At 40.6% G+C, this 25,328-nt stretch overlaps 1 protein-coding gene across 1 annotated transcript in view; it reads right to left on the reverse strand.

The window, feature by feature from the left end:
- The window catches only part of MAP7D2 (MAP7 domain containing 2), an 80,885-nt gene that overhangs the window by 22,455 nt on the left and 33,102 nt on the right, over positions 1-25,328 (reverse strand). Inside the window, exons 2-5 of the mRNA XM_063392921.1 lie at positions 13,539-13,616; positions 10,171-10,334; positions 3,219-3,333; positions 95-205 (exon numbers count right to left, since the gene is read on the reverse strand). Of these exons, the coding sequence (XP_063248991.1) occupies positions 95-205; positions 3,219-3,333; positions 10,171-10,334; positions 13,539-13,616 (468 nt within the window). The remainder of the gene's footprint in view (positions 1-94; positions 206-3,218; positions 3,334-10,170; positions 10,335-13,538; positions 13,617-25,328) is intronic.

The raw sequence follows: 25,328 nt of genomic DNA on the forward strand, positions 1-25,328 counted from the left end.
AACAGACATGAGCAAACCACAAAGCTGTATGGAGCAGAAGTGCTTTAAGCAGAAGGAGAGTTTATGCTGGCAGGAGACCAGCACGTTCACTTGCCTCTGTCGGGGGAGTGCGTTATGGCCGCGGTGGAAGACGAGAGGCGTTTACTGATTGGCGACTCCATTTGCTTTGGCAGATTCATTGTAGAAGCTGAAAGTTTGTCACATGCTGCAGAGAAACGCATTGAAGATATTTGTATTCAAACCACAGTGTTGATAAACTCCAAAAGTTAACCTTGCATTTGTACTCGTGGCCCTTGCACTGATCATAGCACTGAATTGGCGTGAAATGAGCTCTTTCTGACCGCTGAGGACCAGCACCCTGCGACACATGCTTTGGCATGCAGCTTCTCTGCTTGTGAATTTAATGTTCCAGTTTCACAACAGCCTGCTTTTTATACTGACACTGATAAATAATTATATATCAGGTCTGAAGCTATTCTGATACAAGACACTCAATACTAGCACAAGCGTAACGTTACCCAAAGAAAACAAACTGCACACGTGACAACTCTGAACTCATCTTCATTCCCCCTCCCCTCTACCTTCAGTCTGGAAGAGCTGAGGTTCACATCAGATATTACTCTAATAAGAAAATTAAATAACCAACATTTGTGCATCTGTATGAGACCTCACTGTTTTAATGACTGAGCTGGCATCAGTCATTTGGCTTTATCTTTTTGTGCTTGAGAAGAATCTAATAAAATAGATAGCTCAGTTTTTTCATAAATTTTTCTTTTGAAATGCCATTTGACAAAGCCTGTTCGAGCACAATACCCATTTCCTATCTTGGCATTTATTCAAGTGAATGAAAAAGGAATGTTACTCGGGTATTACTACAGAGTACTAGTACATGATGATCACTATCTGATACTCAGAAGCTAAAAGCACAGATGCTTTGTCCCCTATATTTGAATTTTGTTTCTTTCAAAACCAAAAATATTTTCAGCAACAGAAATGTATGAGGTCCTAACTCTGCACCTTCTAAGTTACCGCATTTCCTATTCTATTCTATTCTATTATATTATTCTATTCTATTCTATTATTATTCCAATGTCCATCACATCATTGCCTTAGTAGGGCTTTCAATACTAACCCATACTTCAAATTTGCCTCCATTATTACAGTAAATAATGCAACTCACTATGTTTATTTTTTTAAAAAAGCACATATAATGCTGGTATGCTGCAAAACATCAGTTGCACAGGCACCTTCGCACATGAACAACAATCAGTAAAAAAACTGACTCTGTTTGCACAGAAATAATAGTTCTGTGAGATCATAAGCAGAATAACATTTACTGTGAATTCTGCAGGAGTAACAGCCAAGTTTAACTCCTCCTTTTAGGGAGAGAAGGAACCCACTCCTTAAAAGCACAGGCTGTGTTTTCTTTTCAAAATGACAAGTACATTTGCAATCAAGATTATAAAAACTATATGCAATCCATTTGTAATTTGGAGGACTCATCTACTTCAGAGTCCTTTTATGGGAATAATAATTTTAAAAACCCAACAAACCACAAATACAACCCTGCAGGAAAAATATAACTGAACAATATAAAACATGATTGCTTAAACAAAGTCAAACACTTGAGTTTGTTACAAATACCAGCTTGGCCAAAATTCATTTGAGGAGGCTGAAAACACAACATGGCTGTTTATACCAAATTTATTTGTTCTTAAAATATCGCAGAAGGCGGCCCTTGAGATGGAAAAGAGGGCTGTTTTGATGCAACATGGTCTTCATAACACATTTTTGACTGTGCAACTGAAATTTTTCTGAACAGCACCTGTGCATGTCCATTAGAACTGTCAAAATATATGTGTAATTAATTATATACACGCACACACACACAGAGCACCTGCAGAATTAACAAAGATGAGAATCTGAGCAGTACAAGTCTACCATTACTGAGAAAACCATGAAACGCCTCTACTGTGCTGGAATTTGAGGCATGCACTCCTCCACCATGGCAAAATCAAAAGAAAATTAAAACACACTGGTCTACATCACTAAAGGTAATGCCATGGGGTACCAGACTGAAATGATAAGAAAAGAGTGGTTAGGAAGAACAAGATCAGTGGATGGATTACAGTGATTAGAACAGTTATAAACAAGACACGATGGTACTGTGAGTCTCTGAAATACCATTGAAGGAATCAGCAGGAGCAGTAGAGGTCACAGGGTCTGGAGGAAGGGTGTTGGCAGCTAAACCTAGAACAGGGGGTGGGGTATTTTCTGATTCACCTACACAGCAGAGAAATCAGAGCAAAAAGAGGTGAAAGAAATTACTGAATAAGTTGGGGGAGCTGGAATTAAGCACAAACTGCATCACAAAGAAAACTGGTTTCTTTCTCAAAACGTAAGAGACTTCTTTCATAATTACATATTATAATTATATTTAATTTCCTGGCATTTCTAATGATGCATCATGAAAACTATGATATGAAACAGAGTTTGTCTTTTTAAAGTTAAGTATACTTACACACTGTTTAAAAGAGAGTAATTGTTATATTTCATCAACACCCAAACATGGATGTTTTTCCCTATACCATCAGTTTATTCAAACTTGATAAATTCAAACAAATTGTATAATTTAAAAGAAAAAACATGCATCTTTCTGAAATCTAAAAGCAGCACATGACTCATTATGTAATAAAAAGAATTTCCTCTGAAGCCAAAGCAAAAATAGCAGTAACAGAATGTACGTGGGGAAAAAACTCAAACTATTTTAAACTACACATGCTGCATAGTCATCTAGAAATTCCCATCAGGTTTTTAGAAGTACCAAACAAAAACAGATCATCTTTTGCAAGCCTTAGACAGCACTCAGTCCTTTGGTGAATATTAAATTTGCTAACTGTGTGCGTGGGAAGACAATGTGGAAGAAGCTAATAAGGGAGACAGTGCATCAATTTTAATTTTACCATTTAGCATCCTCCAAACAGATTCTGGTTACTCTATTAAAATGCTCTGCATTCCTAAAGTTAGGAGGAACCTGTCTCCACAGAAAGTATTAGGGAGAGGAAGCCCGGCAAGCAATTACAAAGCACTTATTCACACCCCAAGGCAGTAGCCCCTACGGTCCCACCCAAACTATAAACCCATCACACTTACTATCTCCACGATCTCATGCATTTTGCACTTGCAGCTCTGCAATGCAGGCAGCGTGTTTCACTCACCATCTCTGCCTCCTGCGCCTGCAGCCAGTGCTCCTCCCCACGACCATCGCTTCTGCTTCTGCTCCAGCTGCTGGCTGCGTTCGAGGGACCGGCGCATCATGGCTTCTAAACGTTCCTGGTGATTTGGTACAAACCAAACCCCAATCAGTGCCTTGGGGGCTTCCTTCCCCCACCTTCCCAAACCGTGCTAAAAATACACAGTCCCCCTGTTGCTCCACACAAGATGATTTCAGGAGCTTGCTCACAATAAAAGAAAAAGAAGTGAATAAAGAAGGTATCAGCATGCTACCTACCTCCAGATATGCGTGTCCTTTGTCTGCAAGCCACTGAGGTCACTACAGAGGCCTAAGTAAATAACACAGGTTGCATCACTGCCTAGCATCTGCTCCTGCTGGTGAGGCTGCTGCTGTGCTCTGGACTTAATTTGTATAAGAATAATGCTCGACAAGCATTAACTCCTTCTTGTCTATCAGGATTCTTTCCCATCCCTTTCTGAGCACAGTTAAATTGCTGCAATGCCAGTGGCTCCACCTAGTCACTCAGATAAATGATCACTTCAAACCCAAAGTAGGTTACTTTGCAGGATGCCCTACTTATTTATTTATTTTTACACAAACTCCCTCCTTTCTTCTATTATGTTCCTTAAGTCTAGGCATTTAAGACCTGATATTTTTCTTCTCTGTGTGTTTATTTTAGTGCATGCCTACATCATATTGCTCTAAGATTTATTTTTCCCCCCGCCATCCCCATGTTCTTCTCTATGAGTTAGGATTTTAACAGGGGGAAGAATAAAATTAATTTTCTCTCTCCCCAAATCTTGCTCTACCTTTAACTTACAGCTTTGTTCCCACTCCATCACCTCTTGACTCTCAAAGACCTCCACTGAGTTTCATTCCCACCTCCTCCCTCTGCTAGTTTCTCAGTGATTTATTGTTGTGGCAATGATCCCTGCACCTTTTCTTTTCCTCCTTTCAGGCAGATAAAATGTGGTTCTTCCCCACCCACAATTCCATCATCTAACAGCCTCTCTTCCTTTCCTCCTCCCAGTACCTCATTCGCATCTGGCAACCTCCTCACCCTCACATTTCATCAGCCCAACCCCTACTGTGAAAGAGAAGTCTATTCTTGCTGCCTCCAGCTCCTGCCCCAGCAAGTTTTAGCCCTTTGATCCTATTAGTATTTTTGGTGCTATTTCTTATCACCTTTGCTATGTCCTTTCAGTCTAGTATAAAACTCCTACTCTTATCCACTTCAAACTAGATCCTGCAGGCTTCTGTGATTACATCATACCCATTTTGATTTTTATCAATCCCTTGCTCTATCGCCAATATCTTTTGGCAGTTCAGATAAATTGTGTGGAAAACCCTTCATACATCTCTTGGCCAGATTACTTTCTCTCACTGATTAATGCCTTTGATGTGGCTTTCTTGAGCTATTTTACCAAAAAAATTCAGTCTTTGTTCAAGTGTGTTTCCTTCAGGCTCTGCACTGGTGGTGAGCCAGTTGTCTCCGATGGAGCTCGTTCAGCTCATCAGACCCTAACATCAGGCACTTCCAGTAATCTCCACACTTTTATACATGTACCTGTAAACCTTGTCTTACCTTCCTGGCCTTTTGACCCTGGTCACTGACTTTCTACATTGCCAGATGTCCCCTCATCATCTTCTGGTTATCTACAATATATTTTTGCCTCTTCCAAATCTTTGAAGAATCTCTTCTACTACCATGATTTGCAGTAATTTATTTCTGAGCTCCTTTTTTCCACCTCACCCAACCCTGCTACCAGTTATCCATCAGTATCAACAGCAAGCCACTACCTTTTAATCTTTAAGTGCTCTTCTAATTTTGTTACAAATCACTTGTGCTATGAAATATTGTATTACCCTCTATTCTATACAAGGAGTGAAAAAAGGAAATTCTTGCACCCTCTATCATTCCCAGCTCTCCTGTCCCTGTTACCTTTTGGCCAGGTGACCCACCCTGCTGTTAGAATTTCTGCTGCCGTCTCCAGGAAAGATCTTTCCGTCGTGTTGTGAGCTCCCGGTCTATCAGGTAACATCGTTCAAAGACCACTGAGAGCAGGCAGCTGCTTCCCTGCCCTCCCTCCCCCTTCATCCCCCTCCTCCCTCTACTCAGTGCCATCAGTGTCCAGGCAGGCATGAAAATGAGAGCTCTGCCTCTCTCCTCCTCCCCACAGAGCAAATGAACGAAGCATCACAAGGCTCAAGAACAGCCTCTTCTGCAAGAGCACAGAAACCCCCACAGCCCTGAATACCCCATCAGCTGCTTGCACACACCCTGCCTGTGAAAAGGAAACAATCCTCCACTCTCTGGAATCTAAAGTCAGTCCTCTCTGCTATAGTTTGTTAGTCTTTCTTCTCTTACTATTTAATGATACAAGTTTAACATTTAAATCCTGCATGTGCAGGCTTTGCATTACAAGTTTGTGCTTTTTTACTTTTATCTTCCCACCTCTCTAACTTAATTCTGCTTGAGTCCCTTTTCTTAGTCTTTCCAAACCACGTATTTCATCACCAGTTCTCTGCAGTGTGCTTCTTTTCACCACTTTCTTCTACTATGCAGCTTGCCCCTATCTATCTTTCTACCCACACTATTCACCAAGGAAAATCACTCTCCCCTTTCTTCCTCATCAAAGCATATTTTTACATAGAACCCTTCCCCACCCCCCCCCCAATTTTTAATGAATATTGTCATTCATTAATCAAAAAAAGATAAGATTAAAGCAGTCATGTTTCAATTATTTCTGTTTGCTGTCTTGTTTGGGGTTTTTTAACAATGCTTGGAGTAAGCAATATTCTATAGTTTGCAAATCACAGAATACACTTACATTACCTACTATCAAAGTATTGTTTCAAGAATAAAATGCATGCTGAAATAGATATTAAATGACGTTTCATACACATTTGAAAGCCCATGCGACCTACAATCTGAGGTTGAAATCTTCAGCTACATTATATGGAGAAAATCATTCATTTTCATTTGCAAGGAGCCTTTCACTAGAGCCCTATGGAATATAATTATTAAAACTCGCAAAACCTCTGCAGATATAGGTTAGATAAAGAACAATATGAAGGCTGCTTTTCACAGAGAAAGGATAGTTATTAAAAAACATTTTAAGTTGGCACAAAATTAAAAAGCCAAAGAAAATAATGACATAAGCAAGCATAGCATAAACAACTCATACACTAATACTTTGTTCCATGACAAAAACTAAACCACAAGACAAAGCTTTCCTTCGTCAGCAAACAATACAGAAAACCCTTTTAGTCTATGTTATAGAGGAAGCACCTTCTTGAAAACATATCAAACTATGCATATGAATCTCATTTGGGAACTCTAACAGCTACAGATAGAAGAAACAATGCCTGCTCTCAAAATATAGTGAGTTTTTGCATAAAAAAACCTATAATGCACAAGCACTGCATGTAGGTTAAACTAAGAATGAATAAAATCATAAGAGAGAGCCATCTACTGCTAGCATCTAAAATATACATTGCTTTCCAAAATCCAGTTTTTCAGTCAAGTTTTCCTCAGCCTGAGCAACAGAATAAGCACTTGTACTGTCTCAAAGTTGTTCCTTTTCTCTGTGTAAAACATAACACAGATGTGACAACAAGGAAAAAAATAATGTTTCAAGTATTATGACTTAAAATAATTTGTGCCAATAATTCTAAACCACTCTCCTTATATCTGCAAGGCAAACATCTGAAAGAGCCACAAATCACCTCTTCCTCCTCCCTTTATATACAGTACTGTATGTAGTAGCTCACTGTTTCCTGACATTATTAGTTGGCTTTATCTCTGGAGTGGAGTACAGTAAGTAATTAAAGCTACAATATCTTGACAGCTTTTCACTCTCTTGTGTCTAAGCGCATACTTTTAACAAATGTAACAAACAGTGCACATGCACCAAAACAATCTCTTCCCAATAACCTGTGTTTAGCTAGACGCCTATTTACAAGGTATTTCCAAGTCACATGGAAGTTCAAGATAGGAAAAGAGAAAAAAATTATTTTGACTGAAAAAGGACTAGCTTTACTTTTGTCCAGTTCCCTGTTGAAAGAAACTTTTACGTCACTTCTGTAGAACCACACGCTCAAGGCTCAAGGAGTGCTTTTACTAAAATAAGTGGGCAGCTTTAAAAGTAAAACAAAAAGAAGGGCAGTGATACTGAAGACCTCTGCAGACAAGAAAGATGTGGCCAATGTAGACAGAATAATTTCTAAACATTATTTATTCAGTTCTTTCTGAAGAATCTGACACTTCCACTGTGCTCTGCAACAAGTTCCAGCTGTCCCAAAGAAGTCTGACAGAATAACTCAATTCCTACCAAGAGAGACTTCAAAACCACTGTCTCTTATCTGGCATTGTAGAGGGGGAAAAGTAAGCTAAATAAATCGAATTTAGCCACCTCTTTAAGAAGTCCTTTGCAAGCAAAACAGTCAAGCAGAGGATGTTCTGATATAGGAGCCAACAAGTCCCCACCAATTTGTTAAGATCTATTCCTCTCAGACTTTAGGATGCAACAACAATATTTTGTAGAGAGACATTTATATAACCTCTTCCTATCATGAACGTGCACTACTTTCTGCTCTGTTAAAAAACAAGGGAAAAAGAATTCAGGAAAAATATAAAGGACAACCAGCAAGGCAGAGAGCAAGAAAGAAAATCTACTTGTCATTTTAGTCACCTGATGAGCAAGTAAGTGGGTAGTCCAGTACCCAGCCAGTGTAAACTGGTGTTAAAAGGAAAAACAATGAGAAGGTGCTGCAGTACACAGTGGCTCGCTGGCCTGGGCACACACACCCACACACCCCACATGGGGGAAATACATCTTCAAAGCTCTTCCAGTAAAGATGGTCTTAAATGGCCAAAATTACTCTCAAAGAGTGAGTAACTTGCAATGCCCAGGGAACCATCCTTACTCACACCTCCTCTGTTATTAGGCACACAGAGTTTGAGGGGTTCATCATAAGATCAAGGGCCAGGGAAGGTGGGGCTAAACTGGCAGATCCTGTAGTAGAATTTAAACAGAATTTGAAAAATGAGGGACAAGAAACTGTGAAAGGAAGCTAAGAGGTGATGATGTCTCCTATTTCCACTTTCCTTCTTCTCTCACCCTCCCCCTGTTCTATAGATTATTCCTGTGCAACCCCTTCTCCTTTAGAGTCTCCTGGACCTTTTCCTTCCACAGGTTTAATCCATCCCCAAACAAGCAAGCATCCTCTCCTGTCCTAAAGCCACATAGCCTTCTCTCAGGCTCCTCAGCCTGGGGGAGGAGCAGGGAGAAAGGAAAGGGAAAGAATCCAGACCCAGGTCTGCTTTAGCTTCCAAAAAAGGCTTTGGACACTTTAGGCATAAAGGAGTGGCCTGGTGAGCAGAGCTGGGAGTGATCTCACGCTATGACCAAACCCTTGAAAGCAGCCTCTGCCTCGCCATTCCCAAAGTCTGCCCTCACACGTGCAGAGTCTGGGGGAGCTGGAGCAGCCTTGCTGATGCTTGGGAAAAACATCACAGCGTGCTCAGCCTCTCATGCCCATCTCTGGGGAAGTGCAGGAGGCCACTACAGGAGATGGGGTCGGCCCCACTAAACAGACACTTTGGGTCTGATCTGTCACAGCCTCTCACATCCAACAACTTTGCCCTCATTTCTTCAGCAAGGGCAAAGCATGAACGCAGGGAAAGCTGGCGGATACCCACTCTTCCCACACCTCTCTGCCTTTCTCTCCTGCTCTGCTGAAAATTTTGAAGACAGGGTTTTGGACATTTTTGTACTTGTCCCTTCCCCTTACAACCCTCACAAATGGAATCTATTTTGCTTAGCTGCAAAAGGTTTTTACAGCAGGAAGTGCTGCCGAAGGAGCACATGATGTCAATGCTGTTACCACAGGAGAGAGACCTCCTACCCCCCTTTGCTTTTTCACATTTTTCTTAAAAGAATTAACAAACCACATGATGACATAATTTAAAATGAATTCTCAGCCATTACATAGAAGCCACAATGAGTATGTTAAAGTTGAAGGACAGCATACAATCTTCTCTTCAAGTAAAGTGAAAAATCAAACAAAAAATTTAATGAATAGATAAATGTTTTTCTGAATTCATGCAGAAGTGTTTTACCTGTTTTGCAAAGTTATTTTGATGAAAGGACAGGGGGCAGAAAAAAGAAGATTAAGAACTGTGGATTTCTAAAGCTTTTTTAATCAAGGAACTGGGGAAATTTTTTTTGCCCTTTTTTATTTTTTTAAACCACTGTCCCCTTTTCCAAAAGTCATGAATTCTTTATCAGTTGCGGTTGCAGTGTTAGTGTTCCCTACATAATGTCATGCAGAGATATACACACACACCCTGGATTCAGAGAGCTGTACCAGAAATTGGACTCACTAGAGCAAAAAAAAAGAACCTTAAATGATCTCAGCAGGGAGCATAAAAGAGAGGAAGGGCATGAAGATGCTTAAAAATATGTGATTCTATTTTATGTTAGAATTTGAAAATAGCCTAGGTTCTTCATTGCTTTAAGTACAAATTTCTGAGTTTCTGTCACCAAGGAAAAATGGAAGAACACATTTTCACAAACATTATTTCTGTTTCATGGACAGTAAACAGAACAGTAAGAAAAATCTGTTTTTGGAAACACTCATCTTTAAAGACTTCCTTCCAGAAAGATGGTGCTTTATATTTGACAAGTAGAGTCCCAGATATGTTAGCAATAGTAGATGACTATTCCAGGAGATCAGACAAAAATTTTTAAAAACTGTTTTGGAAAGTGTTTTTGATGTACAGTGGTAGAATACTCACAGCTGTGGTGATATGGTTTGCAGTTCCTGCAGTAATTGCTCACGTCTCCAGTCCTGCCCCCACCCCAGCCATTTAATGCATGTCAATATTCAGCCGTGTTCAATGCTGCCATACACCTCCCAGAGGACCTCACCTCCTCCTCCTTAAGCTTTTGTCTCCGCTTTTCTTCAACAGCTGCTCTCTTCTGCTCCTCTCTCTGCCTCTGTTCCTCCAGTCTTCTCCATCGCTCCTCCATTTGCTTTTCATACTGAAGTTTTGCTCTTCTCTCCTTCTCCAGTATCTGCTGTTCCCTAGCAGCTTTTGCAGAGAAAAAGGTGCAATTCACTTCATTTTCTTCTATTTTAATAGAATTTTCTTCTATTTTAAAACTATATGGTAACATGAAACAATAGTGTAAAACAACAAATACAAGTACACAGGGGTTTAGTCCACTAAAATTAAAAATATAGTGCACAGAAGTGCTGAAATGATTAGTAAATCTAAGCAATTTTCTCAATAAATACAGAAGCCCTTGTATACAAGGTGCCAGTTTGTACCCCTTACCTATGTAAAAACAATGTACAGAACAGTTTAGATTTTTTTTTAATGTTTTAAGTTCCTCTGAAGCTTAAAGTCAAATTATTTTTTCAGACATACTGTTCCTAGTAAGCTTTGAAGGAAATCAGCTGTGTATGTTAAAGCAAAAGCCCTTGGGACTTCTTTAAAACTGCTTATTATGGAGCTGCCTTTAAAATAGACACGTGTAAACAACATGTGCTAAGTTTTCTATGAAGTTTTGAAAATACATCTTTCACTTCATGATTTGGTGCTACATCTTTACTCAATTCTGCCTCTTCACATGAAAAAGAAATTACTTCTGTTACTGAGGTTTTGCCCAGCTGTTTATTCCAGCTGGAGCAATGATCTTCATGGGACATTTCCCTGATGTTTCAGAAACTCAGACTGCAACAATACGTACTGGACAGTTGCTTCAGGTGTACATAGGAGAACAAGTGTTCAATGTGGCAAATTGAGAGGAAAAATACATTTCCCATGCAAGTGTATTCCAAAAAGGCAGGAAAGAGGAGTTCAGTAAGCATGCCTATATACACACAAGCCTGTAGTGCCACATACCAACACACATACAGCCAATATCAAAGAAGGAACATTGCCAGGCTAAGAACTTGAAAATCAGAGAAAGCCAGAATTAACACTGTTTATACAAGTGTTAGTCTCTCTTCCTGCTCAATTACTCAGCCTGGGTTTCCTGAGTTCCTGTTTCCTTGTGTACCTTCATCAGCCTTCTAACTCTCCCATATGATCTCCCCATCATTCCTAGACTCTTGCCCAGCCATCCCAAATGCCTCTTCTCAGATCAGCCTTTTCCCCTCAGCTCCTGCCCCAGGCTCTTTAACCACAGCTGTGACTTTCTGTCCCTCTTAGCCCCAGTCCATCCTCACTCTCTTGGGTGAAAGACCAGAGTCCTCCCAACACCCAGATCCTTTTGCAACATTCCAGGTCTTTTCCTTGAATACAGAAGCTTTCTACAATACTTCTTCCTCAACTCCAGCCTCCTTTCCAGACAACCTTCTAGCTTATTCTTGTCAGAAACACAGTTCATGTTGTCTTCCCCTTTTGTCTTACGAAAATCCACTAATCCTCCCCACTCAAGACAGGGTAGTATGAGCAGGGTGTCAGTGATGCACCAAACCTGGATTGAATGCATGAAGTTCAGACTTGTCAACAGAAAACATTACCTCAGAGACAGTGGATGACAAGTGACCAGGCATTAATTGTTCCAACTGCTAGCCACATCAGGTAAAGCAGGTGAAAAGAGCATGCTGGAGTTCATAAAAACCAAAAATAAAGTGAAGTGTCCAAAGATTGTGCTAGGATTACCTTCTGAGTAAGTAGGTGAAACCTGGGACTGATTCTGGACAGAGAAGTAAACAATTCTGTCATCATGGACACACATACAACTCTTCCTGCTTAATTTAGGGATGCTAAAATACTGATTAATAAGTTTTGGCTTGGGTGAAAAAGTTACTCCATATTGCTATATATTACCTGCTGACTGCCTAAAGATCTGACCTTTGGGGGAATATGCTGCTTTTTTCTGAACTTCTAAAAGAAAATTCTCAGAGTCAAACTATGACCAAAATCCAAAGCTCCCCATTACAGAAATGGTCTTAATCCTAAGGAAATATGTTTCCAGGAGGCATATACGATGTCTGCAGACACCACCTTCTAAATCTCCATGGCCACTCCCAAAATCTCCAGGTTTCAGTTTCCTTCTCATCTCTTCTACTCCAAGTCCTTTCCAATCTAATTATCGTATCTCTTCCTTGGGAACCAGAAAAGGAGGGATAATGAGGAGGAATGAAGAGCTAGCCTACACTGAGCACACCTGGGAGAGAAGCAAGCCCCAGACAGACAGAAGCTCGGGCAAGATTAAGTACGGAAGAGCAGCAGCAGAACTACCAAAAGAATTGTGCTGACACAGCCCATGGTAATGAAAACTGTCAAGTCACTGGTCTGAAGCCCCAGACTTTGCAAAGGAATGATCAACAGTTTGTTTATTTAATGCAAGAAAATCAGTATTTTCCTATGATTCTTTTGGCAGGTGCCCAAACTTGTTTAGTTGACATTTCCTCAAAATATATGCTTACCTTAAATTTTACAAAAATCATAAAACACTGACAATTCCTTCTGCTAGGTATTGTCAGGTAATCTCTAGAAACAGTGCTACTCACCTTTCTTGTCATTACAATGAGCAAAAGTGAAGTTAACTGTTTAATACTTTTTTACATACAGACAGAGATATAGGAAGTCCAAATCAATGTTGAACAGAATATTTCATTCGTGTATATATATATGTGTATACACACACATATATGTATATTTTAATTATGTATACATCCTCTCCCCTTAAATATATATTTATGCTTTTCTCATATCTATTTTACAATTCTCGCAACCCTGGTCATATTAATAGATTAAAAAATAACTGATTGCTTTAAACAAAATCTGAAATCATTGCTTAAGTTATTCAGGAACTGAATAATGTTTTTTATCATTCTCCTGAAAGATTAACCCTTTTACAACTTACAGAAAAGCACACACTTTAATGCTGTACTGAATAACTCTATTATATATTTCAACATGGCTAAAACTGAACAGATTAAAATTGAGGTTGCTTTACCAAATCATCCTACATATTATTCTGAGTATTATTCAAGGCTTATTTGGTATTTTCACAAACCAGAATCATAACAGCAGTATCTTGAACATAAACCTATATTCAAAGGCACACAAATCAAAGAAGGAAGTCAACTTGTAAATATAAAATAATAAATGGAAATTGAGAAAAATTATTTTTTATAATTTAAGTTAAAAGAAGTGATAAGGACTAGGAACAAACTGAACAACAAGATTTAAAATTCAGAACAAAAAAAAATGCTATGCTACTTAAGCCTATTAAAACATATCTATAAATAATACATACACCTCCTGCCAACTTACCAAGGTATTTCTCCCTTTCTTCTCTTCTTTCCTTTGCCAGTCTTTGTCTTTCATCAGTTTTTAGAAATCCATCAATAGCTGAAGACAGAGGGAGGGAAAAAAAAAAGCCTTAAAAAGCTGTTAGCAAGACTAAAGGAGGATCTGAAAGAAATTAAAAGAATCCATCAAAAAGAAATCATAACTATTGCATGTAATAACACCAGTAACAAAACCAATTTTGCTCTTGTATGAGGGCGGGTAACGAGCTGGGATTTGGGCACCTCTTGAGCACAGTCTCCCACCTACTGCTGATCTCCAGGCACAGTTCATCAGTGCAAATGCCTGGCTCCTCAGAGCAAACAAGCACACTGTTAGTGTTTGTTTCAAAACTTGAAACTTCCTTGGGAAGAACCGTGAGGATGCGATTAACGTGCATTTATCTTTGTTAACAAGCTCATTTTAAAGTTTTTGGCTAGAAAGAAAAAGGTAGCTCACAAAAGCAGTAAGCAGCTACGTGGAGTCCCAGCCTTCATATTTCTGGCTGACCACAGCCCCCCAGTTTCCTTGCTCAGCACCAGCTCATTTCAACAACCAGCAATTACTGCTGGATGAGGCTATGGAAGCAGCACCCCTCCTGCCCTCTTTCCCAGGCAGGAAACACTTTGTTTCCTGCTGGAGTTGGTGTCTAAAAGTAGGATACTTGTTTAGGAGGAGGTTGCCTAAGGATGTTTCATACCTGGATCCAGACACCCCAGTTCTTTCCACAGCATGAGCAGCTGAAAAGCCCAGTTTAAGGAGGCAGGAAGGCAGAGTGTGACACACCAGGTGCCTTGGGGTCACCTGCATGCCCTGGGACATGCACCAAAGGGACCTTAGATGGACCTTGTGCAACAGCACGGATAAGGCCACCAACAAGTGCCTTGACAGACCATCCAGGGGATGGTATCCTCTCAAAACACCTGACAGGGCTTCCAGTGCCCTCCTTTCCCTCTCTTCTCAGGATCTCCTGAGGTCTGAGCAGTGCTGCAGGGCAAACAGGCATGCTATCTCACAGCACAGTTTACATCATTTGCAATCATTATCTGGGCTCCCTACTGAGTTACTGAAGTCTAATTAAGTCCCTTTCCTTTTGCTCTGAGAACTGCACTTATTGATTTTATCAGATAAATACGAATGGAAAAATTACATGGACTGTAACCCCAATTACCTTCCTGAAAAGTCACACTTGCAGGCTCCTTTCCAAAGGCATCCTGTCTGTGGGAGCAAGGATTTTGCATAGGAAATACTTTTCTATAAAATGCACAGTTCTGTAGGAAGGCTGAAAGCCAGCCTCAGTGGCCCTGGTGACAAACCTAGGGTCTCAGCTGTCCCCCATTACAATAACAGCTTGCTTTTTCCCCAAGCAGCACCTTCAAACACCATCTCTAATCCTCCCAGCACACACAGACTGCAACAACCTGAAGGCAGCCAGGCCCCTGGAAAAATGTGATTATAGCTCCCAGCTGGTTAATTACAATTCAATTTGTGGGTCAAATACATATTCATTTATTTATTACCAAAGACTCATCCTACTTCCATACTAGTCCACTTGTTTGCTCACTTTGCTGACATTTATTTTCAGATTTAACACAGAAGATGGAGACAAGAGATGGCAGCTCAGTAAAGCAACCATGGCAAAGGTTGTAGCTGCTTTGAAGGGGCCTGCAAAAAGTAGCCAAGAAAGTCAATCCTGTTGTCAGCACAGATATATTACAGCTCCAGTGGAAAGGTTTTCAGTGGTCTCTTAAAGTCAAACAAACATGAAACCTACAACTCAGGTTAGAAGCAGCAGAGGGATGTGAAATTCAGATGGCTCAAGAGCCCAGAGATGGAAGACTGAGCTTGGGAACAAGGAGGCTGGAGAAGGGGAAAGAAACAAGCAGAGGCTCAAGTTAAGGTCTTCTGTGGCAAAGGATGCAACTCAGATGGAGAGGAGAGCCTAAAGTGCAGAAACTAGAATGGGGGTAAATTAAGGGATGGAGAGGAACAGCAAGAGAGTTCATGTGCATGAACTGTTCACAAAACCCTGCACTGATTCTCATCACTCTCCTGCTTACAGTAACTATCTTAGAAACCCACCAGCAAAAATGCATCCCATTATTCCTATCACAGCTAACTCATCTCTACTTTGATTGCTTCACAAACACAACTGGTAGAAGTGGATGTAAAAGCCTTGCTCACAACCCCATTGCTATCCAAAGTTGATGCACAGTTTTTCAGGTTGGCTTTCTCAAGCATTTGAATATCTCTACCCAATTCATAAAATACTAAAAGATTATCAAGTCTGTCATATCACATATTTAAGAAATGAGAATGTATCCAAACTGAAACAGTCTGTACAATCTTTACTTTGACTGCTCTTACATATATATTACATTTTTTCCTTTTAGGTCCTTTTGCTTATTCATTCAGTACACAAGAGTTAAACCAAGTTCAAAGTTATTAGTGCTTCTTGCTTCATTTCTTTCTGAAACTGAAAAGCACACAGAGCTACACCTGAAGAAGGCATTTTGGAGAACAGCACTCCACACGTGGCTATGTCACAGGTGAAATTAAAAATACATGGAATTACTGTTCATTACACATGCAATACACCAATATGGAAACAAACACCAAAAAAAAACAGTGGACAAAAACTGCAGTTTAATACATACAGGCATCAAACACAAGATGGCAAGAGTAGCATTAAAACAGCACAGGCATCCTCAATTTCTGGCATTTCTTGAATCAAGTACTTGACTTTGAAAATCAGCATGCTTGCCAAAAGTCAGAAACTTGCTTGCCTTCAGAAAGTAAATATAGTTATGAAGGACAGAATAACTGATCCCTGGGTGATAGCTTGTACCTTGGGATGATTTTCAAAGGCCGAAACTGCCCTACTTTATGCATCTTCATATAACATTCATACAACATTATAAATGCAGTGGGCACAGCAGTTACCTGCGGCAAGGAATTTCAATAATGACAGGAATTTAAATACCGTTTGGCAAAGCAGACTGCAAGCAGCAAGGTGGCCCAGGTAACTCCATCCCGGGAACAGAGCAAGGGCATCCCTGTCCCGTAACAGGGAACTGCCAGCAGAGGGCAGGAGAAGGTCTGAACGAACAAAACCCCACGGCAAAGTCGCTCTCACTGAGCTGTGACCTCGGGTTAAGTCTGTATACGCAGCTTTATCCTGAGCCTTCCTCATATTTACAGCTAAGCCTCTGATCCCTCACTTAGAGAGGCACGGAACAGCTAACAACATGTTTAAGAGTCAGGACGTAAATGCAGCCTGGTTGTTCTTCTGCCAACCAGAGTAATGAACACAAGGGGATACTGGCAGGAATTCCCTAATAAACGTTTATTCCCAGACTTGCAGCGGAATAAGGAAACTGCTTAAATATTAACATCAAAGATTTTACTCTCAGGAAATGCACATATACACATTGCTGCTACTTGCTCTATCTCCCAGCCCTCCCCAAAAGTCTCCTTTGCACAGTCCCCACTCTCAAAGGCTTGCACTTAGGAACTGGGCTAATTCCTTGAGATTGTGCCTCATTTTTTGATTGAAGAGGGCCAGCTGTTCATCTGGGACTTTGTTACAATGAGCATTTCTAAAGATAAAGACCATAACGTAAATCAGCTTGAATGTCAGCAGCAGACCTGCAGCTAAAATATAACAGCTAATGCTGCAGGATTCCTTCAATACTTCCATGTTACTTAAAAATAAATATCCACAGAAGTAAAACCCAACGTGTTTCAAATGTAATCACAGCTTCAACCCTTTTTTATGGGCAAGTCAAACCTATTCAGACTGATGAAATAATGCCAGAACATGTCCACACATACTGCTTGCTCTGCTCCACATACTGCTTGTGAAAGCCTCTTGGTGGTTGCTCAAGACAGAGGAAGGCTGTCCTCTCCTGATGAGACACAAGGCAAGCTCTGCCATTTGAAATCCATATCCTGTTTTTGGTGAGAAAACAAGTACTCAGGCAGGACAATTAGGTTATTGGAAGCTGAGACCACATTTCAAAAGGACCAAGAGGCTGCTTGGGCATCTCCTCTCATGAAATTCACACCTGAGTATTTGTCAGCAGGTAAGGGCTCTAACCATTTTTTTTCACACTTTGTTATTGAACCTACACCCCCATCTGTCCTCTTCAATACCCCATGGTATTTGGTTTCACAATGTATTTATACATAGCAGATACTGAAGCCCTTGTCAGGCATCCTGACAGAGGAAAAGTCAGCTGGGCATCTGAGACCAGCTCTGTGTAACAGTGTGCACACACCGAGACCTTTGGCCATCCTGCATGGCCACACTGAACACATTTAGACCTTTGTCCATTCTACCTGACACTGCCCAACACTTTCAGACCTTTGCCACAGTATGTGGCACCTACACTGGTGCAGCTGCATTAGTGAAATTCCTGGTTTGGATGCAGTTCTGTCAATGGGTGGCCCTGCCTGGGACCAGATGAGCCTGAGACATCACTGCACTTACACCCACTGTTCTGCTGGAAACGCTGTTGTTTCAAATAACAAACTTCATCTACAAAACTGAAGTTTTGCTCCCTAAAACCTGCTTTGTCTCCCTTGGGATTGCTCTTCAAGACAATAATGAACAGACATTTTCCACCTGTCACCATTTCCCTCTGAGTATTTCTGAAAGAAATGTTCAAGTTTTCAGCTATTAACTATACTTTGAGGGGCAAAATAGTTACAAAGCTTCATGGGACTGTACCTGGATGGCCCTTTCTATTGGCAAAATGCACTTTTCCTAAATTTTAATTATTATATAGCTGAGAGGCTTTCAGGTAGAGGCAACATGCAAACACCACAAGAGCTTTGCAGGTAGGTTCAGTAAGATTTCGTGGATTGCTGTCCTTTTTGATAAATATATTTTTCTACATTTTCTTTAATTAAAAAGCTCTCTATTCTATTGCATTCAAAAATCCAAATACAAAGAATCAGAATTTCCCCAGTTTCAGATATAAGAATAAAATTAAGTATTTGCCAGGCTGGATTTCAAATATAACCGGAAAAGAAAAAGAAGCAAAAGGAGCATTATGTCTAATTAAAATACCAGGATAGCTATTTGTTGTTATAAAGATGTTACATGGATGAAGTCATTAAAGACAAACAGTTGCCAAACACAGTGACATTTCAGAACCCCAGGCTAATTGTCTGAGAGGTGGCCTGGCAGATAGAACAGAGAAGCTGTCAGGGACTGCACGCTCTGGTTAAACAATTAGGACGCCTGCCTTACGCTCCTGCTCCTCACCCTGGATTTTCAAATTACCCATTAGAATCAAGAACTTCAGATGTAAAACATACTTACACAAAGACTGCAGTAGCAAAATATATCCTACTGGTATGTTTATTTAAGTTTAGAGTGAAATTGCCCCAAAATGCTGGCCAAATAACCTTGAAATGATACATAGAGTATACATAGGTCATTTGTGTTCACATACATTAACAGAAATAACTTAATTACTGCATGGGGAGGAAAAAAAAAGCTAAAATATAAATGGCAGATCTCAGTTTTGCCCGAGCCCACAGACACCTAATCAGCTCCATGGGACTGTGTACAAACGTGTGTGCAGCCCTAACAGTGCTCCAAGGAGACTCCAGTATCAGGCAGACACAGCAGATGCACCTCAAGAGCACTCAGAGAATGCTAAGATACATCAGCAGAATGTTTTTACTTACGAAAACACTAGATAATTTATCTAGTGTTATTATTTATTTAGTTTACTGAACAGGTCCCTGCTGGACAGCCCCCCACATAACCCACACCAAGCAGTAGCACTGTGCCCATGTTTTCTACACTAATATTTTATTTATGTGCTTCTGTAACCTCTCAGGCAGGAAGGAGTCCAGAGGTTTAACCAGTGCTTGATTGTCTCACAGACTGAACACACATGAACATTTATAGTTGTATTTTTCAAACACCACTAGACCCCAGACCCATTTGTCATCTCTAAGTAGGATCTTCCCTTCTACAGCCTGTTCAGCAACTTTTTAGAAGGAAACACTGTGCATTTTGGAAAGGATAAAAAAAATATACAAAAATACTCTTTCTAATTCACAGTTAACATTTTCAAAATTCTAGGGTTTGCCAAGGTGGCACCAGCTGGAAATTTTATACTAAATAAGTAAACCCCTGAACCCCAAAGCTATGAACACTATACATTAAACAATTTTTTTCCATGACTGAAATACTTTTCTTCTTTCATTCACTTACTGCCTATCTCCTGAATCAGTGACAGTCCCAGCTTATATTTACAATGTATGTGTTGATAAACTTGCACACACTAGTTTCACAGACTTAGCAGAATGACTGTGTTAAAACAGAAAACATGGAAATACTTTGTTAGGACCAGCAAGCCCATGCTTACTCCACCCAAGTCTGAAAAAAAAAGTTCCTATCATTCATGTACTATCATATTGAAAGGAAAATTCATTTTTTGGAAGGAGAGTAGCTATAAAACCTGTATATACTGCTTGTCTGATTCACTTTACTTTGACTTCTGCAAGAAAAAGCCTCACTGTAAGACAATAACCCTCAAGTCACTGTTATTTTCCCCAAATTATCTAAGGGTAACTTTTTAGGATCAGATAAATTTGTTTTTCCATCACAGCAAATTCAATCTGAACAGCTTCATTCTAGGAACATACACATCAAGATGAAAGAAATTCCATTTATTGGTAACAATTTTTGTTACCAAAATGAACAAGAAAAAAAGTTTTGTATCTGTAGTGCACAGACATCGTCAGCAGCACTGTGTCCAATATGTGTTCTATACTGCTGTTTTATTTATGTGCTTCTGTAACCTCTCAGGCAGAAAGGAGTGCGGAGACTTAACCAGTGTCTTTCTCCCAGATTTAACACACATGAGCATTTATAGCTGTATTTATGTGTATAGTGTAGTCTAGCACAATTCAATTTCTAATTAAAAGTGTTTCCGGACTGACAATACACATCTATGTATCAACATCTGCTGATGTTATATATTGATTATTAGGTATTAGATAACCAGAGCTTAATGAAACATTAGCATCTCACTGAGAAATTCAGATATTTTTAGCATGAGCAGACCAGATGGGAACTGTAAGTACCCATTTCTCCCACCTCTAGCTAGCTTGTAATCCCCAAATGCACATTAAACCCCACTTCCTGTTCGAGTTAATTGGCTTGGCTGGTGTGTGGCACTGAATAGTGATCTTATGCTTTGGTGGTTTTCAGATGTCACTGCTGTGCTGCACTCCCCAGTGACAGCTGCAGTGCACAGACAGCCAAAGCGAAGGGAGCACCGAGCTGCTTTCCTGTGCCCAGGTAGGGAGAGCTTTAGTGGCAGCCCTGTGGAGCCCTGGGGCAGGCAAGGAGCTGGCCTGTGGCTGAGTGCTCCACAGTTCATTTTCCTGCTCAACACTTGATCAAACCTTGGCAGCAGCACCCCGTGCTGCACATTTAAAACCGAGGGGTGCAGCAGCCAGTACTGGCAAATATTACCTGCAGAAAACAGAGATCTTCCCACATGTGAGCACCCAGGTAACTTGGAGCACACCAGGCTGAGCTCCTGTCTTCATGCTCAGGCTCTTTGGCCACCCTCCCCTCTGCAATGGGTGGCTGTCCTGCCTCCAGACACGCCAGACACCCCCAGAGCCCCCACATCAGCACTCAGCACTAAAATGTTGCTTCACAGAGAAGAGGGAGGTTGGAATGATTATCCCACTGTGGCAGTTACCTGGAACATGTCAGGCTCCTTCAGCAGTGCACTTTAATGCCAGTTCAGGGTATTGAAGTACACTGCTGAAGGCCATTCTTGTGCTGCCAGAGCTCCTCATCACAGCACCAGTCCATAGCAGCCACAAATCCCTAATTTCACCTGACTCAAGGTCACAGGATGGCATTTTGGAGGAAGCCCCAGCAGTCTCTGTACATCCTGCCTTCCACTATGGCCTTTTTGCAAGCCATGGATCTCTGCAGCAAAGTGACTGCCTGCAGATGGGGCAGCCAATAAAGATTTTTTTAAAAAATCCTATAATCAAACTGTTAATTAACTTCTTTGTCTAGGTACCCAAACAAAAGCATGACAAAAAAATTAGAGCTTGCTTCTAAACCAGCGTCAGCCAGAAAGTTTTCTTTTGGAACCTGAAGTGAAAATGATAAGGATTTGTCAATATGCTCTCACAAACTGTCCTTAAAAAAAATTGAAGACTAATCACAGAAGAAATGATAAAACAAAACAAAACAAAAAATCTACAAATAAAAGACTCACACTTGGGTACAGAGGCATGGTGGGTGACCATTTCAGAGGTGGCAATTTGTACAGCGCAGCACAGACCTTGAACTTCCCACTGCACATGTATCTACAGGGATGGTTCTGCAGATTCCTTTTATTAGCTTTGTTTTCATTTCAAGTCTAATTTAATAGAAACTGCAAAAGAGACACCAGTGCTTTGGGATTTGCTCTGAGGTGCAGCAAAGATGCAGTTAGAGAACCAAGAAAATACACCTGTCTCCTAACAATGCTTATGGAGGCATGAGGTGTTGCCAGCATATCCTTTTATTACCACAGCAGGTCTAAATTATTTTTCCCTAGATAGTAATATTAAATTTTAATATTATCTTCATTTACCACTGTAATCCTGTCCTCCATAAGTGAAGATTTGGAGAATCTTCAGGATGTTTCTGTTTCTGTTCTGTTCTTTATGGTGAGCAAAGTGAACATAAAGCATTTAACAAAAGAAGAATACATTTGCAGTTTTGCATTTATATATATCTCTCTATCAAAAAATAAGTGTTGCTGACTTACTAACATGACATGCAGCTATCAAGGACTAACCTAAATAACTCCACTTTGCTCTACCCACACTTCATGCATTGCTGGAATAGTGTATTATTCCACATAGAAGCAGCTACCAGCACCAGATGTAGAAAGCACATTTTCCCCATGACTTGGCAAAACCTTCCAAAATAAAAAGAAGCAAAGCTGATTAATCCACAGCACACATGACCGAGTGAACTTCATCCTCTGTGGATGTGGCTATGTTTAGGAGCAACAGTTAAATGCTGCTTTTACTCTGCTTCACACTAATTATCTTTCCCCGTTGTTTATTTCAGGGAGAACACCCATTGACTATCAAAATCAAAACAATTTATTCTAGGAACGTGCACAGTAAATCCTCCTAGGGAAGAAAACCTTTAACAATTAAATCTTTGCTTTAAAGTTTTTTCTTTCATTTTAGGAGATGAACTACACCAACATAGGTCATTTTTATAACATTATATATAGACATACAGTTTTAACTACATTTATGGTCAATGTCAATTCATGGAAGTGTATTCCACACAGCTCCTGCTTTTGCATCCCTCAGTCTTGGCCCCTACACATAACTCTTAATAAAGCATATGGTTCAGTGAGGGGATCCAAACATCCTTTTCAATCCAGAACATTAACTTTTTCCTCTGGCATTTATATAATCTCCTCTGAGAATCTAATCATTCCAGGTCTTCCATCAAGAGCCTAGCATGTCCTTGTTGGGACTTCTGCTTAATTTTCTACCAGTCCTTTAGCTATGAGCTTCTGACCCTCAAGGAATTCCAAGCACAAAGCTTTCAGTGCATGCAAGTCTACCTATGAGACACTGCTGAGACCTGACCACATGCTGGCAACCTTTCTGCCCCAGAGAACAAAGATATTACATTAATATACATCCTTTTGTATGTAATGTATGCACCTCTGTACAATCATTTATTATGACTGGTCTTGGTCCAACTATTTAATATTGGCCACTGTAAACAGAAAGTGTTAATTGTCTCTGTTAGAAACCAACCAAGCCTGCTGAAGGGCACAGCTCCAAAAGCAAGAACTTCAGGCAACTCGTACCTTTGAACTGTATTAAAGGGTCTGAATTACTTGGGGTTTCTAGAAGTCTAGGAAATATCTCAAAGTGGAGACTGCCTTAACACCAACGCAGGCAATCTCATTTATGCATGGGGCTGGTGCAGCCTGTAGGAGTCCAGGTCAATGAGAGAACAGTGAGAAATGAGACATGTTAGGTCCCACACCCCTTGCATAAATCCTGCTCCATTCTGACAATGTTTGCATTTTATGGAAACAGAAGACCTTGGATCTATTAGGTTAGTACTTGGAAGATTATTTTTCAAGGGCAAGAGACAGCATGGAGATGGACAGATACACAAACAGGACTGAACATTTCTGCATGTCTTGAAAGAGTTATGTGAACCGATGTTCTTAAGTGGAATTTATCTAGAGATTCAATACCTTAACAAATATAAAAAAGATTAAGTCTGCCTTTTTACCACTGCAAAAGATAAATCATTGTTTAATCTGTAATTTCTCAGGGGCTTATTCACTGAGTTCCAGCTATAAATTGTGTTAGTTGCTTATGCAAACTCAGGACAGAGATCACATTATTCATGGAGCTCCTGACCTACAGAATAATAAAGATAATTTACCAAACTCAAACTTTACACACAAGAGAGGTGAGTGGATTATGCATCCACTGATTTTTCAAGTTTCAAAAAGAAGGTCGAGGTTTTTTTATGGATAAGAATTTGGAGTATTAACAAAGATTCACAAAAATCTATAAAATTAAAGGATAAATCACAATATAAAGTGACTAAACTGTATGCAAAGTGCTTAAATGATATGCAAATATGAAAACATACACTGAGTCCAGAACAGACAGCACACTTAGGCCAACACAAAGAGGCCACTTAAAACATAGTGGGTCACTAAGCTTTGCAGCAAGGAGTGCTTAGCACAGAGATCAGATTCTGTGTTCAGTATTTTCTGTCAAAATTCATCTAAACTTTTGCAGTGATGTATGGCAACACTTCACAGGATGGAGGGAAACTCCAGTTTGCACTGGTGTCTCCTTTCTTTTGTGACCTTTGTGGCCCACAGAGGAACAAGTAAAGAGATAGAGTTAATATTACAGTCAACAACGTGCAGCTTTCACTGCTGTGACAAATCTGCTCTGCCCTCACTCAGGGAAAGTCCTGTGCAGGAGCAGACACTGCAGGCACCAGGGGAGAACCATGGAGACTCTGCTGGTATTCCCATGGCTCAGGGGAATTCCTGTGCAGGAGCAGACACTGCAGGCACCAGGGGAGAACCATGGAGACTCTGCTGGTATTCCCATGGCCCAGGGAAAGTCCTGTGCAGGAGCAGACACTGCAGGCACCAGGGGAGAACCATGGAGACTGCTGGTATTCCCATGGCCCAGGGAAAGTCCTGTGCAGGAGCAGGCACTGCAGGCACCAGGGGAGAACCATGGAGACTGCTGGTATTCCCATGGCCCAGGGAAAGTCCTGTGCAGGAGCAGGCACTGCAGGCACCAGGGGAGAACCATGGAGACTGCTGGTATTCCCATGGCCCAGGGAAAGTCCTGTGCAGGAACAGGCACTGCAGGCACCAGGGGAGAACCATGGAGACTCCGCTGGTATTCCCATGGCAGGAGCATTTTAGAGCCTTTAGACACAAACAGGCCCTTGCACATACACGTGCACTCCAGAGGTACAGTGTTTTCTTTTCACTTTTACCACAATTCATTTCAAAGACCAGACACACTGGCCCAGCAGATAATTTTTAAGAAAATACAGGTACTTACAGAATGACATTTCTTGGAGTATTTCTCTTGAACCTTCAGCCATCTGGAGAATGACTGACTTGATTCAGGACAAAGTCCAAAGCTGGCATGTAAGTGCTATAGTCAGTAATTCAACATCAGATCTGTGGACAGATTGCTTTC

The sequence above is a fragment of the Prinia subflava genome, chromosome 3, assembly GCF_021018805.1.
Source record: "Prinia subflava isolate CZ2003 ecotype Zambia chromosome 3, Cam_Psub_1.2, whole genome shotgun sequence".
Taxonomy (NCBI): Eukaryota; Metazoa; Chordata; class Aves; order Passeriformes; family Cisticolidae; genus Prinia; species Prinia subflava.